The sequence below is a fragment of the Carlito syrichta genome, unplaced genomic scaffold (assembly GCF_000164805.1).
Source record: "Carlito syrichta isolate Samal-C Ts95f unplaced genomic scaffold, Tarsius_syrichta-2.0.1 Scaffold307755, whole genome shotgun sequence".
Taxonomy (NCBI): domain Eukaryota; kingdom Metazoa; phylum Chordata; class Mammalia; order Primates; family Tarsiidae; genus Carlito; species Carlito syrichta.
The window spans coordinates 21913-38706 of NW_007251851.1; the positions used below are offsets into that span (position 1 = coordinate 21913).

At 33.6% G+C, this 16794-nt stretch overlaps 1 protein-coding gene across 1 annotated transcript in view; it reads left to right on the forward strand.

Moving 5' to 3' along the window:
- Positions 1-547: 547 nt before the first annotated feature.
- Positions 548-16794, forward strand: part of KIAA1958 (KIAA1958 ortholog) — a 45851-nt gene continuing 29604 nt past the window's right edge. The window contains exons 1-2 of the mRNA XM_008064600.1: positions 548-650; positions 1730-1813. Coding sequence (XP_008062791.1) covers positions 548-650; positions 1730-1813 — 187 coding nt within the window. The remainder of the gene's footprint in view (positions 651-1729; positions 1814-16794) is intronic.

Genomic DNA, 16794 nt, shown 5'->3' on the forward strand with positions numbered 1-16794 from the left:
TTGTTTCTCAAAGCATATTCTCTCAAGTCTAATGAGCACAGAGGTGCCAGTTAGGGTGCAGATTCCTGTGTCTGCCACCTGGCAGTCTGCATTTTTGATTGTGCATGCTGAGTGATTCTGAAACACAGTAAAAGCGTGAGAATTGCTGCTCTAGAGCAATGTTATTTAATTCGTTCGTGATCACTGACATGAATTTATGTCATTCCAAATTCTGTTCCTGGTTGCCGCTGATGTGAATTTATGTCATTCCAATTCTGTACCTGGTTGCCACTGACGTGAAATTACATCTTTGCAAATTCTGTTTCTGAATGCTGCAACGTTGCCATATGTATGTGTTACTATATTTTGCTTGAAAATGAATAGTGAGGCAAGGAGAAAGTTAATTGAGATGATTATCTGATATCGACTGTGCAGTATTGTTATTGATTTACATAGTTGGTAAAAAACTGCGAATTGGTTATTATTTTGCTACAATTAGGGTTGTATACTTATATTTTGATATTTCAGGACTTTCATACTTCAGAGTTAAGAATAATTTGCCATAATTATGGAAAGTAAAGAAGTATATGCTGATGAGATTTCTGAAATTGAAGGTGAATCCAGTGAACTTACTAGTGATAGTGAGACAGATAGTGATGTAATGATGCAATGTAAATGAAGAACTATATATATAACACATAAAAATATATAGATATATTTGGTTTATAATCCGAATAAAAATACAAAGTATGGAATGCTAGTCAGAGTGGTGTCTGAGGCAAATACTAGATATGTCTGCAACTTTCAGCTATATTGTGAAAAAGGTGACAGTTTAGAAAAGACCATTTCACTTGTGCTTAACAACTGATGTTTGTGGCAACCAGCTTCAGATTTTGTTAATTTTCACCCACTCTCAGTATTAGGAAAGTAGAAAATTTGCCAATCACAAATGTGTTAATCATGGATTATCCATAACAAAGAGAGGCACCTCAAGTCCTAGGTGTCAGACTATAAATAATAAATTAATAAAACAAAATGCGTATCCTGGAGACATACCCTCTTCCTTCCATCTTGACTTTAATAGCCCAATTCAAACTTAATTGCCCTGTCTTTTTAGCTATGAAGTTTTATCACCATTACTTTCCAAAATACCAGGTTTTTAAAATCACAAACTGCCCTGCAATCACATAGTGTACTTATAGATTGCGTTTACCTGAATTGCTGTAGAACAAATATCTAATTAACTGCTATTAAGATTTAGTCATTTTAAATACAGATTTTAAATGATGTGCTAAAATAACAAATACAGATATTTTAGTTTAATTCAACAAAATGGAGCCAGTGTAACCTGTTTCACAAATGAAGTGACTCAGAATGTTTGTCAACATTATAGGGCCCTCATACGCTTCAGTAAGATAAATAGCACATTTCTGTCCCATATTTTTTCTAAAATGAAGGCTGTCTTTAATCTCTCTCTTTCCACAAACTTTATGCACTAAACCATGTGTCATTGATATGAACGGCTTATTTTGTTTGTAATGGGCCATTGCTTATCTGATACATCATTTGTGAAACTGAAGTTGGGTATTATAATAAGACAGGTATGTAAATAACTTTTATCAGTGATCTCTGTAAAATTTATTTCTTCTTTCCCTTGTCATTATAAAAGGAAACTTTATTTCAGAGTAGAAAGTGCATTGTCTGAACTCATCAACACCCTCTCTATCCCTCCCCTCCCAATTTGTTGCAGACCAGGATGAAAGAGCAGCTGAGCTCAGCAGGGAGCAGAACGAGAAAACCATCCGGAGCACGCAGACCGCGCTCCGCAATTTCCGTGAGTTCCTCATCTCCAAATATCCTTCTGAGACAAGAGAGATTTATGTCATCCCTTGCAAGGAGTTAGATGCCTACCTTGCCTCTTTCTTTGTCGATGCCAGGCAGAAGGATGGGTCCGAATACGAACCCAACAGCTTAGCCAATTACCAGTGTGGGCTTGAACGGTACCTAAAAGAACACAGGTATGGCTACAGTATCACCAGGGATAAGGAATTCAAGCGTTCCCAAGAAGCCCTGAAACAGAAGCAAATTGAACTCCGCTGCAAAGGAAAAGGAAATAAGCCACACAAGTCCATGAAGCTCACATTTGCTGATGAGCTCATCCTGCGGAAAAGGGGACTGCTAAGCCGATATAACCCTGAGGGTTTGCTCAACCTAGTCTGGCTCAACAACACAAAAGCTTTTGGGCACTGCACAGGCTTCCACGGATCTACCTTAAAATGGGGTGATATCCGACTCCGAGTAACAGAAACAGGGCTGGAGTACTTGGAGTGGATGGGCCAGGACACTGGGGACTTGAATGCCAAAACCAAGAGAGGAGGGACGGACTCCCGTGTATATGCCACCCAGCACGCCCCACAGACCTGCCCCGTTCAGGACTATAAGGAATATGCCCAGAGGCGACCTCCTGCCATGCGCTACGAGGATGCTCCTTTCTACTTATCCATCAAGCCAGTCGTTAACTTGGCGGCTCTACATTGGTACAACTGCCAGGCCCTTGGCAAGAACAAACTGGCCAAGATGGTGAAGACTATGTGTGAGAAGGGCAACATCCCTGGCAGGAAAACCAACTTCAGTGTGTATCAGAGCTGCAGCACCTTGTCAGAGGCCCAGAGCAACCAGCTGGTGCTTATCTGTAACAATCTGAGCCAGCAGGCGGCCCAGTCAGTGGCCGGGCACTCCAACAGCGGCAATTTTATTGTCTCCGCTTCCTATGACTCTTCCTCAGACACTGCTTGACCAGGTGGCTTGAGCAAGACCCCAGTTCAGTTACTGTGTTCAGAGAAACTGTATTATACACTGCTTCTCTTTCCCTTTCCTCTGCCCTCAGTGTTAACTTTATAAAAACATAAATATATAATATATTTTTCTTTTTACAAATAAGCCAATGGAGATAATTTAGTATTACTAACATAGTATTTATAGGCTTAAGACAAATGTACTTGTGAGTGATTAAGTGTAATTACTGCAGATATTACAAAACCATAGTGGTTCTCAGGCAACACAAAATAGAGAAGGAATTCCGTTTGTTTTTTTTTTAACTGTCAAAAAGGAAACTGAGAGTCACCCTAGTTGCTTGTGTCCTCAATTCCTGCTTTTCCTTCCCATCCCACCTCCCATTTTTAGTCTCCTTAATAAATAGCTTTATTTTTTTAGTTTTTAAAATTGTGTATTAACCAAGAGGACCCAACACTAACTTTACTGCTAGCTCAAAACTGTATTCAGCCAGATTCAGAATATGAAAGTGTTGTATGAGCTAGACATCAAATTATTTGCATATTCTTTTAAAAACTTAATTAGAATTTTAGCTCCTGTGCCTCATTTTTTGCAATGTATGAAAATCTAGATGCTTAGCTAATATCTTTTCTTTTGGGGGGGAAGGGAATAAAGGTGCCATTCTTTTTGGAAGATATATAATTCTCAAATAATATGCAGACTATAATGTGGCAAAAAAGACTGTTACATAGCTTATTTTTACTGTTGTCCTTGAATTTGGACAAAATTTTTTTTGTTCCTAAGAAAGCAGTGTAAATGATGTTTGATTATCATATTTACAAGGAATTTAAAACTATCAAAGCTTTGGAAATGTTCTCAAGCATTAGACTGTATATCAGACATAAAGAGAAGGTAGAGAATGGAGAAGTCTTACTAAAATTCTAGAAGCACTAGTCGTGACAAATAATAATAATAATGATAACTCATTCTCTTCAAAGTTCAAATCCCCCGAATTATTTATTTAGAAGCATTAAATTTCAGTCTCTTCCCTGGGGGGTTACTCAGCTCTGTAATTGAGATCCAAGGATTATTGACATTCATTTTAGGTAATAATATTTTGTTACCAGATCCTGCTGAATTCAAAGCATTCTTGAAAATGTGCAAGTTTCTTCTACAGTAAATATAAATGCATTTATCTGTGATATTCTGCAATTATTATAATGATTTTGGTTAAACATTTATGGTAGTTTTTCCAAGGTCTTTGTTTTCAAGTCTTGAAGGCTGTGGTAAATTATTAGTTAAGATACTTCAAAAATAAAATAAATTTAGACATTAGAACCACAGTAAAGCTGAGCTAGGTTTCTATCCTGTATAATCATTAACACACATAAAATCCAAATCTTGATTGGTTTGTTGAATCCAGGCATTCTATTGGGAGGTATTTGTTTAACGCGACCTCGTAATTCACATTAGTTAGGAAAGTAGATGATATTTTATGTACTAAATTATTTTACAATCAGGACAAATTACATTCTGATTTGCTTTGCTAAATCATCGCAGAGCTGAGCTTTCCATGGCTAGGCATCTCTTTCCAACACCAAATCATAAGCACATGAAGACGCATTCCTCTAAGCTGTGACCTTTCATTCAGCTCAGGAGTGCAAAGTCTTCTGTGGACTTGTGTGGTAGAATTAACCTCATTTTCGTGATTTTTCCTCTGTAGAGAAGCATTCGTTTCTGTATGTAGAAATGAGAAGAAAAGGCAGAGGATGTCTTGCTTTATTTTTTGTATTAATAATGATGATGATAACTGCCATTTTTTCAGTCAGTATGCATGCCAGCCAGCACTGTGCAAAGTGACTAATATGCATCAAGTATATAAGTTGCTAATTATAAAAAAAGGAAAAACAGAGATAAGGATAAATAAAACTATGTACTCACAAGTCTGTTAGCCAAAGATAACTGCTGTTAACATTTTGGCAAAATTTTTTAGACATATTTCAATACATACACATTTACTTCTATATACATTATCTTAATCCTTTCAGCAACTTTGAAAAGACACTAAGTTATCTCCATTTTGTGGTGAGATCAAAATAAGTCAATTAGATCATACCTAAGGAAATTGTAGTCTGTCATCTCACTCCAGAATGTTTTCTATTTGCCTTTCCCAATACAACTCGTAATTAGTTTCCAGTGATTTGAGCCAGAGCTGTGGACACTGTCTGATTAAGAAGAATGCTGGATGATCTTTCGTGGTGGCACTGTGTCATATAGTCCTTCTCTTTCCCCGCACATTTTGAACCACACAGTCTCTCTCCCATTTCTTTTTACAGAACTTTCTATCCTCCTTATTCTATAGCTGGTCTATAATTGCACAAGACGGCCTACTTTGAGGGAACTCTTTTTTCAAATATAGTTATTTTTATGGGGTTACCTCTCATGTTCAAAAAACGTCTCTGTGATACTTAAAATGTAATTGTGCATTTTAAAAACATGGTTATAATTTCTAAATTCTTGGTGGTTTTTGACAGCAGCATTAAATTTGTCTTAAGAAAGAAGGGCAGTCAGTATGCACTAAGAAAGCAGAACTAGAAAATTTTGAATCCCCACTTGGGTTTATTGAGGTACTGACATGAAAATTTCTCTCCTTAATGGTATTGCATTTTCACTTACAAGAACACAATTAAATTGAGAATGTGAATTATTTATTTGCATTTTGCTGTGATATCCAAATCAAGGAACATTGTGACATTCAGATTCAGAAAACTGTTTTCTGAAGATGGCTTGGTAGAAGCATAGCCAAATTATAGTATCTCTTTTAGTTAATTAAATTATGAAAAATCTGCAACTACCTCTAAATTTTCTGTTTTTAGCTAGACAATACTGAAGACATATCACTGCCAGGTGCTATTTTTATTATTTGGAATTTTTATTTTTAGAAAATCATGTTCACGCTGTGGCAGAGGTAGATGCCAAGATTGTATATGAACTGTAGCAAAAATTCAATAGTTCAGCAGATGTTCACTATAACTGAATGTGCTGCCTTTGCAGACAATCCTGTGGTTCACGTTTGCAAGGTTTACACTTGTAAGATCATGTAATGTCATATAAGAAATCATCCAGTGTCCCTCACATGATTCTGGAAGTTTGGCACTTCCTATAACAGCAACACCGAACCCATCTGTCAGCATTTGGATGCCATAGCTACATAATTCAATCTTTCTTCCTTGTTCATGTGAGTGACTATTGAAAACCAGAGATGTTAACAATTTTTTAAAAACCATAATGTTTGAAAAATTAGGGATATTCAGAATATTTATCCAAGACAACTTATTCTAAGATTCCATTTGTTATAGTTATTAGGGTTGGTCTTAACAGATTCATAAATATATATCAGCCATTTAAAGTATTTACTTTGTAATTATTTTCCCTATGGTTACATTTTCCCCATGTTAAATCACTGTCTGAACTACAAAAGAATAGTCTGAAAATTTCCATCATAGATCAGGTTTGCAGGTTTTTTAATTAAGTTATTATTAGCTGAAACTTTGATATCATTTAGTTGTCTGAGTCATATGGTTTAGCTTCCAGATGTAGTTAAAATTACTGTATGAATATGAAAATGTATAGTCACATCAACAAATACTTATTGAGCAGCTAAAGTCGAGACACTGAGAGGGGTACAAAGATATATAAAATAATCCCTGTTCTCAAAGATTTTATAATGAAAGACACTGTAATAATACTTTATTTCATTTTTGAGAGCCCAGCAAAATACTATAGTGATACTGTTTTTGCATAGTTTTCCACACTTATTATTCAGTTTGTCCATTATTTATTCATTGCCTTAGTTGGTTTGCTGCGTAATATTGTTGTGAATACTTTGTGGAGAATCTTCCTTAGAACCCATTTTAAAATCAATAATAAGATGAAGCCGTTTCTGTACCCTCCATTGTGTTCACATAGGTGTATACATGCATAAGATAATATACAGATCTATCATCTACTGAGCACTTACAATGTGCCATGTACTAAGTGCTTCTGTAAGTTGTTTCACTTAATTCTCACAATAGTTCTATTAGGTAAGTGAAATTATTTCTCTGATAAATGAGGAAATCTGGAGAAGTCAAATGGGTTGCCCATGTCACACTTAACACATAAGAGCATCCGTGTCTGAAACTAAATCCACATCCCATTAAGCACTGTCCTTTTCTGCTTAGCTGCTTTTTCAAGAAGTGATTTGCTGCGCTTGTGTAGTCCCTCTGAAATGATACGTTGTAGGTAAAATCCCCTGGTGTGATAAAATCATCAATTTTCATTCAAGTTCAGAATGATTGAAATCAGTGCCATCACCTGGCATATTTGTTAGCACATTATTTAGGTCCCATTACTGTAGTTATTTTGAGATAGGGCATTCAGCAGAGTTTATTTCCCCTGACCACCAGTAGAGAGCAAAAATTCGTATCACTCTTGAAAGAACATTTACTTTGTTATGGAGGTGATTGCGTATATGCACAAGGAATTCCATATTTAAATGGTTGTCGTTTTTTTCCTAGATAAAGCCATTTTTTTCCCTAGATAAACACTACTTCAAGAGAATTCTTTATAATTCAGATAGAAAATGTGGTGGTTCTAGGTAGGGAATACCTCTCATGCCTGTAAGCCAATATTGTCATTGACCAGATATTAGACTAAATATTGGCTGCCAGTCTACCAGGGAGTTTGGTCTTGCCTGCAAATTTGGTGCCAGCAAATTAACAGAATTTAATGGAGGAGTTTGTTGTTTCTGTTTGCTTGTTGTTAAAGAATTATTATTACTTTAGCAGCTTTTGAAAAAAAAATGCCAACGTACCTTATGATTCCCAGAATTAGAGATTGACTGTGAAACCATTCAGATTTTTTTCTAGGTTAACTATCTCCACAATTTAATATGACAGACATTTTTGAAATTTTAACCAGCCCTCTTCTTATACACTTTCTTTATAAGAAAGGTATACTTTGATCTTTATTTCTCTAGCCAAAATAAAACGGTAATACTAAGCATCTGTAAATAAAAACTCTTTACCATATGATAGAAGAAATAAATTTCTAAGCCTAGGGGAAAAATCAAGGGGGAATGTATGATAATTTCTTGCAGAGATATTTTTTGAAGGTTTATTCATTAAAAAATCATTATAAATACTAAAGAATTAGCAAGTTTAATCAATCAGTTTAATAAATGTTTTCCAACTAGAATTCCTTTATGCAAGATTTATCTCTACACATCTACCATATGATATGGTGCAGATAGACAGTTCTTTATTAATAAATGCACATTGGCAAGGACATCCTCAGTTTTTTTTGTTTGTTTCTGTTTTTCGGTTAATGTGTGGTATTCAGACATTGCATTTCCTTCCCACTTGGATCTGGCTGAGCTTATCTGAGTGCATAGCTTTGCATAAAGCAAAGTGATGAAGCTAGGATAATTATAGAGATCCTTGGTACCAGATAGAACTGGAATAAAGAAATACACTGCAGATATCATCTTGTTTGTGGTTGATGTATTTCTAGTGATACAGCAACAGAAAAGAGGGGGTGATATTGGTTAACAACAACTCTTAATTTCACTTTTCTAAACAGAGAAAAGAAAGTTATTCAACATTTCTCATGGTTCAGCCCATTTGTGAGTTGACCAAATGGGCCTGCTAAAGCTGAGCAAAAGACTTGATTAGATATAGGCAATTACAGTATTTTTCAAAAAAGCATTTTAATACATTTGTTAAATTGAATTTTTATGTAAACCACTTGTTGAGTTAGAATCAGTATTAATTAGATCAGGGTCCTAATTTGATCAGATTATTTATTAGGTCAGAGTATTAATGTAAAGTCATTGTTTTGTTGAATTATAGTTAAAGAGGCTGGAACTGCAAAGGACCCAAGATATCATCTAGCCCATTGATTTTCAATGATGTGAAGAGTAGTGGATGCCATGTCCTCCTGGAGGGAGGGAGTGGGTAGGGCAAGGATATGGAAGCAACAAATAGAACACACCCACAAACACAAATTCCCCAGGAATTTTCACATTCCCCATGTCCCTGCCTTCCTTTTTGAGACTCATTAGGCCAGCTGAGCTACTGTTAACCTCTGTTATGCGTCCTTCAAGTGTCCTGGCTGGAAAATAGGATTGGAAACATCTAATGGAATCGACCCTTCTGTTACAGAAGAGAAGAAAGCCCAGAGAGATGAGATAAATGCCCAAGTGCTCACACCTTTTTAGGGTGTGAGTGTGAGCCTTACGTTGTAAAAGATAGAGTCAGGACTAGAACCCTGGCACCCTGACTTCCAGTCCCTAGATCTAGTTTAGAGAGGAAGAACAACCCCACATTTCCATAGAACAAGTATCCTTTTTTCCTTATTTTCCAAATTTTAATTATTTTTTTAAACCCACAGATTTCTTAATTAGGAGTAGATTTAAGCTGCCAGTTTCCAGCAGGATATTTTTGAACATGAAGTTTCACTTTTCATTGTGTTGTGTTACATCTTGATTTTAGCAACTGCTTCTTTTGATAGGATAATCTCTCTCTAAATATAATTGTTCTCCTTTTATTCTAACAGATACCTCTCAGCCTATCCTATTTATATTAATTTTCAATTATGGAAGAGAAACAAACTATCCACAGTCTTCAAATATTTGAATTCCAGTTACAGATTACAAACTAGAATAACTTTTCTTTAATTTGAATATTCACTTGGATATCCAGCTAAAAAGCATCTATATTATGGGTTTTGAATACAGTCTACAAAATCCTTTTTTAGTCTGTGGAAAATTTTGAAAATTATATTTTTTGAAGGGTTGGGACATATCTCGGTCAAGAGAATCAAATTTATATCAACATAATTAGGACGTTTCTGGAGTGAATTGCTTTAGAAATAGCAAAGGGAAAAAATGGGACTAGTAAAAGGGGCCTACAACAGGAAGATGTAGAAATAGAAACTGCACTTCTCATTATTTTGCTTACTCTTCTGAAAAGGAATTCAAACATAAATATTAAAAAATTTTATCATGAGGATGACTAGCGCCCCAGGAAAAAATTGACAAATTGTTACTTTACAAATTATATTGACCAGATCATTTATAGTTGAAAAAAGATCAAATTGTAGGATACTTTTTTTAAAAAGGTACAATGTAATTATATGTCTTTTTATGGAGTATTGAATTTTGCTAGACTTCTAACATTCGTCTTGGTATTACACTGGAATTAGAGAGCATTTTACCACTATCATTTCAATAGGAGCTTTGAAAATGCCTTGGCATAATTTATTTGTTTGTGGTAAGTGGAATTAGGAAGATATCAGCAATATAGACTCCTAACAGTAATTGTGCATACTGTATTCTAGTGATTTTTGTCTGTTTATTTTCTGTACTTCTTACATTTTATAAATCAAATACCTTGTTATACTTCCACTAGAAATTAATTTATAATTGGTTATTTATACTGAATGAAGTAGCAGGTCTGTGTTTAGTATTGATCCACTCAGATTAAATTTATCTAACTGAATTTTTATATCTATAATACATTAGATTTCAAATTTTTAAATAGCGTTTATAACAAAAGAAACTTTGTTTTATAAAGCATTTGTTACAAAAAAAATTCTTGCCAAAAAACCATTACAGTTTCTATGCATTGTGTAATATTCAGTGGTCATTGAGGTTTTTGCATGTTGTTATAGTTGCTCTTTCATATTTGTGTTTGTGGTGTTTATGTGGAATTGTTACCATTGCTGCTATCACTTATTGTAGTTAAACTGAAAAACTATGTTAAAAGGCTGTGCCAGTCAACATTTGTATGTGTGAATTGAGTAAATATGTACTTTGTTGTTTAATATTTTGAGCCAGCACTTGGTGGCCTCTACAGAAGGAAATATTGTAGTTGTCAAAGTGGTGCCAAACTTGAAAATCTTGTGTCATATGTGTAATTCCAGGAAAGAAAGCTTGTTTCCCCACGCTTTCCCAACTCTTTGAAAGCAAAACATTTGCAAAAGAAGAAAGAAAGCAAGAATTCTGAACTTTTCTACTCCTCTAGAATTTTAGATATTTTTTTTCTTCTAATACTTGAGTACCTTACAGGTAAATCCAATAGAATGACAGTAGAGCAGCAGAATTCTCTTGATCTAGGTATTTTTAGGTTGAGCAGTGTAATAACAGAGGACTGTAAGGTACGTACATTATTTTTGTTGGTTTTCATGGCTTATTATTTGCATTGCATTTAATAAGAGTATTTAGTAATTTTCATTTTATTTATAAGGGACCATTGAAGCCTCACAGTTCCCAAATGTTAACTTTTATATTCAGTATCTGCATAAACTTATTTAACATATTTAATTGTCTTATGGCCATCAGGATGTTTTTGTGTCCACCTGTATAGTTTGATTCCTAGTTTCCATCTTGCCTCAGCAATCCCAAACAAATTCTGAAAGTAGAGAGGAAATTTTCTCGACAGATTAACTCTGCTATATGTTGTTAAAATTCAGCATGGGGGAAATAAACATTAATATCATTACACTTTTATTTATACTCTTAAAATGGAGAGGAGACTATCATAAAACATTAAGAAGGCTGCTTCCTTTTCATACCAACATGCCAAAACTTCTCACTTTGTGCAGGGTTTCCTTTGTCAGTTCAGTGAGTTTGTAATTACAAGATTTCTTTAATAAAGGAATATTCTCCTGAATTATAGAAAGGCTTTTTGTGTGACTGTCAGATACATAGCAACAGCCAATGCTGTATTTGGACACATTGCTGCTGAAATTACTGACTTAATTCTACAAATATTAAATCCATCAAGGCCTCTGCCACTTCTTTGCTTAAAGGAAAAGACAGGCAGATTTTAACTGTGAGCCTTTTCTCTAGAATGTGCTTGAAACATTTGCCCCTCAGTGAGGTGATATAGCAATAAGAAGAAATTCAATTATGTATGATCTAAAGAAGTTCTGCCTTTGTCCAGTAGCTTCCAGAGTCACACAGAAGTATTTCTTGATCCCTACATCAGGAGTTTTCAGGCAGAGTGCCTCTGTACCAAGAATCCCTTTTATATTTTGGACACCAAAGATTATCGCATGATCCTTCCTGATGATTAACTATTTCTATTAGCAAAGGGCACATTTACTTGAATCCTGCTCTTGGATTTATTTCCTGTCTTTGGATCTTCTGTACATTTTGTGTGTCTGTCCTGAGGCCTTTTTCCCTAGGACAATTTTTAAATCAAATAATACAAATATTTTTATTAGGTTTCCAATTTCCCCCATGACTTGAAGCATTTTCACTGTTAAGGTTAGGCAGATTTGACAAATTAGTCCATTGGTGAGTAATAGTTTGTACCTTTTACATGGTAATCAGAAAATATAACTGTAACCCTGTAGGCCTGAAACTAGTGAGAGAATGACTGGAAGCATTTTGGATTCAGCAGAATCACTAAATGTGATTTATTTACCTGTTAAAATGAAGAAATTTCATGACTTAGTAAAACGAATGCTGTGTTCAATTAGGTCTTCCATCTTTCTTATAAATTTTAAGAATGTTTTAAGATTTCTTTTACTTAGAAGTTAATTGAGAATAAAAAGATAGATTTATCAATTTAGTTACTATAATTTAAGACCAGGCATCTGTTTAGACAGATAATAACCACAATTACTACTTAGAAAAAAAATTTATGAAAAAAAGATAATACTGTTTTTTAAGGTTGCATTTACTTTCCCCCCATTTGATAGATTATTATTTTTGTATATATTTTCTGGTCACTTTGCTTTCAACTGATTTACATGAGAAAAGCACGTATGTGCCTGTTTCACTCGAATCATATTTTTAAACATTTTTTTTAAGCTGCTACAATTATAACTTGAAAGAAAGAGGAGAAAGGTGAATTGAAATGGAGGAAAACTTTTGTTAATATATGTTAAATGTATGCTGTTTCCTCTTGGTCAGTAATCCACTGCCTATCAGTATTCATGATAATAACTTTTTTTGTTAAGCGTCCACTGTTGGTTTTATTTTTATTTGCTACTCGCTGATCTTTTACACTAAGATGTTTCTGTCATTATCAGCTCACTGTTTTTGCTTCATACTTGTCTGTGTACTTGTGCTCTAAATAAAATTATAGTTTTATGTCCTGGTAGTTTATTCCATTGTGTGTATAATGTTTGCCTCTAATGTAGTGTAATTTTTGATATTTGTTGGTACAGCCTAAAACTTATGAAAATAAGAAAAACAATCCAATAAAGTTAGCTAATGAGTGTCAATGATGTCTCTGTAATGAGAGCATGCTTAGTCCCCGTATTTTTGTCTGTATTTGGGCATGGTAACCAGTCTTCATTCATTAAATAAATTGTTTTCTGCAAAGCTGGCTGATTTTTGTAGCTACAAAAAATAATTTAAAAAACAATCCACATTTTTTAAATTGTTGACCTGAACACTGTGTACTGGCCCCAGGATATTCAGTCTGTTGAACCAAGCATCCCATGTACACTGTTGTTTCTAACCATTGAGGAGGGGGCAATCCTGGAAGGGGAAGCCTTGCACATATGACTGCTCAAACACAGCCCATAGGGTAGCAAAAACCCTTTAGTAGAGGACCTACAGCTGAATTAATTACAGGCTTCTTGGAGCCCCAGGCCTGAAAATCCTGTTAATGGAACAGAAAGCCCCACTGCAAACAATGAACTCATATCTGTGGAGCTCTGTTGGCCATTTTTCTTTATCTCCAGTAATCTCCTTGTCAGATGCTTTTTAAATAGGTGCAATGATATTTCAAAATAATTATAATTGTGTTGGTTAATTTCGAACATCTTTTTTGTGTCATTGAAATCATTTAATAATGAGAAAACATGTCAGAACGTCTGAAAATATGTTCTCTCAAATAATTATTTTGCAGAAATGAAAATGTATTTTTTTCATATCTGAATAATCCACCAAAGTCTTTACTCATAGCTTACTATTCCAAATAGAAACAATGACTATATTTTTGTGTGATTGTATTTTTGTTTAGATTGTATTAAAATTACAGATAATTATAACTTTATATTTTAATAGTTCTTAAACAAGGAACATCTTTAAATATATTTGCAGATTATGCATTTAAAATATGACAAATTGTATTTCCTTGATAGGGAAAGAATTGTAGAATTCAAGTTGAATAATATTTACCTACAAATCAGGAAACATTTTCCTTTTTTAAAGGTTTATTTTTAATTTGTTTATAATCCTCTTTTTCAAAAGGATTTTATGTGACTAAAATGGCTAATATGTATAAGATACTTAATGTTGGTGATATATCATCTCAAGATAATTTTAAAAGCAAATACTGAATTTGATGGCAGATATTTTTAGATTGAACTATTGTATTAAACAATGGACGTAAAACCAGCATTTGCTTTATTAAGATTTATAATGCTTTAAAAGTGCTAATGCAATAAATAAATATTCATTGTGACTAATTGGCAAATATTAATAAATAAAAAATAGGAAATAAAAACCACAGAACTCATTACCTATAATAAGATCTTTTAACATTTTGGTGTTTTATTTTGGACCTTTTCTTTCTATAACTATACTCTAAAAATTGTAACCAAACTGTATTTACTATCTGTACATTTGTAAAAGGTTTTGGATGCGTCAAAATCTATTTTACAGTGTAATTGGGTTGAATTTGTTTCCAGTTTTTTGCTTTTATAAATTTACCTTAAAGAACGTCCTTGAGCATATATTTTTGTACACCTTTCTGATTAAATCCTTAGGGTAAATTTCCAGAAAAGGAATTCATAGGTCAAAGAGAACATTTTATTTATTTTTTCTATATACGTGTTTCCAGTCCTATTGCTTTTTATAACTTGCAAAAATCGTATATTCATATTGTAAAACTTTAAGTCCCATGGAGCTAATTACTAATTTATGTGATGTTTATCCTTCCAAATTTTTTCTATACAATTGTAAATAGATAATTTAAATTTTATTTTTCTTATAAAAAATGGAATCATGCTATACATATTGTCCAGTGAATTTTTCTTCTTTACATAATAACGTGGAACTGCTTTCCTATTAGCATGTAGAAGGATAGCACAATTTTTAATTACTGCATGTAAATATATGTGCAATTATTTAATCATACTGATGGGTTTGGGGTATACACCTTTGTTTATTTATCCTTGTATACTTGTGTATTTCTGCATGTAACTGAAATTGCCTACCAAAACGTTGTACTGGTGTAGACATACCTTTATTGGCTGAGAATGCAAGTTCCCCTATAACTGGGCCAACATTTAAATCTGGACCTTTTTGTATTTCTGCCAGTCTGGTAAATGAAGTATATCTCATTTTAATTACAATGCCTGACTATAATTAATTTCTGTTTCTTCTGTGAATAATTGCCTGTCATATGCTGGGCCCATTTTCTAGTGAGTTATCTTTTTCCTATTGATTTGTGGGAGCTTTTCATATGTACTTTGTCACTTTATGTTTTATACATATTTTCTCCGGTTATGTTTATTGTTTTTTAAAATGTTTTCTGTGAAGAATTTTTAATTTTTATATCATCTGACTGTTTGTATACCTTCTGGGTTGTGAATTGAGAGAAAGGGCTTTCTTTACTCATAAAATCATGAAAATCTGTTTTCATGGAAACAGCTTTAAAAAAAGGCATTTAGAAATGTGGGGTTTTTATGTGTGGTATAAAACAGGTATCTCAATTTGCTTTTGTTTTAATTTTTCTAACAGTAGTCAATTATAACATTTATTCAAGAACCTATCCCCAACAATTTGAATTAGAACCTTTATTACATACTCAATTTTTATATTTATAGACTTGTTCTGGACTCTCTTCTGTAGCAATGATCTATTTGTCTATTTCTTTACCAGTAAAACTTAAACTTACTGTAGTGTTATAGAGAAAGGCCTAATTATTATTTTCAAAATCGCCTGCCTTTTTTTTTTAATAGTAGAAAAAATTTAATATCGAAAAGCTGGTAAGCGAGGAGGACAGGACATATTTCCCAAATCCACCTCTGCCTTCCCATTCTTTTACATTTGTTCTCTTAAACTTTAGAATCTACCTGACAAGTAACAACCAAAAAGGAGATTTTAACTAGAATTACACTGAATTAAAGGTTACTTGCAGAAATTAAACATCTTTATAATAATGCATCTTCTCATCCAGTCATAACTCTTCTTTAGGTTGTATATGCGTTTTTAATTTTAAGGAGTTTGAATGTTTCCTTACTGAATTATACAGACAGAAAAGTGTACAATTAATATGTAGCTTGATTGATTTTTATGAAACTAACATACTGTCGTAACCACTACCCAGAGGAAGACACAGAACGTTACCAGAGCCCCTGAAGCTTCCCTTATGTGACCTCCTTGTTGTTACTACCCTAAGATAACCACTATACTGACCTCACCATAGTGATTTTGATTTTGAGTCATTGTATCTGCTTTCTAATGACATAAATGGGCCCTTTTAATATACTCTTCGGTGTCTGGCTTATTTTGCTTAATATTATGTTTGTGAGATTCAGTCATGTTATTGTGTATCATTCATTCCAGTAATTCATTCCTTGTTACTATTGTATGTACTACTGTATGTACTATTCATTGTATAAATATTTTACAATTTCATATGTATATTCTTGTTTATGGACATAGTGTTATTTTCATTTGGGGGCTATTAATTACACTTTTATGAACACTCATACATATATGCCTTTTAGTACATATATATACTCATTTCTGTTGCGTGTATAATCAGTGTAGGATTACTGGGTCATAGAAAGGTCATATGTTCAACTTTAGTCGATACTGTCAATTAGTTTCCAAAGTGTGCACAAAGTGACACTTGTACCAACCCAGTGAGTGTATTCCTGTTGCTTCCCATCTTTACCAACACTTGATGTTTTGCAGATTTTACACATTTTGGTGAGTGTATTTTAATTTTTGTTTCCCAAAATATTAATATTACTTCTATGCAAGACCCATTCAAATTTTATACTTTTTTTTTTTTTTTTTTGGTGGAA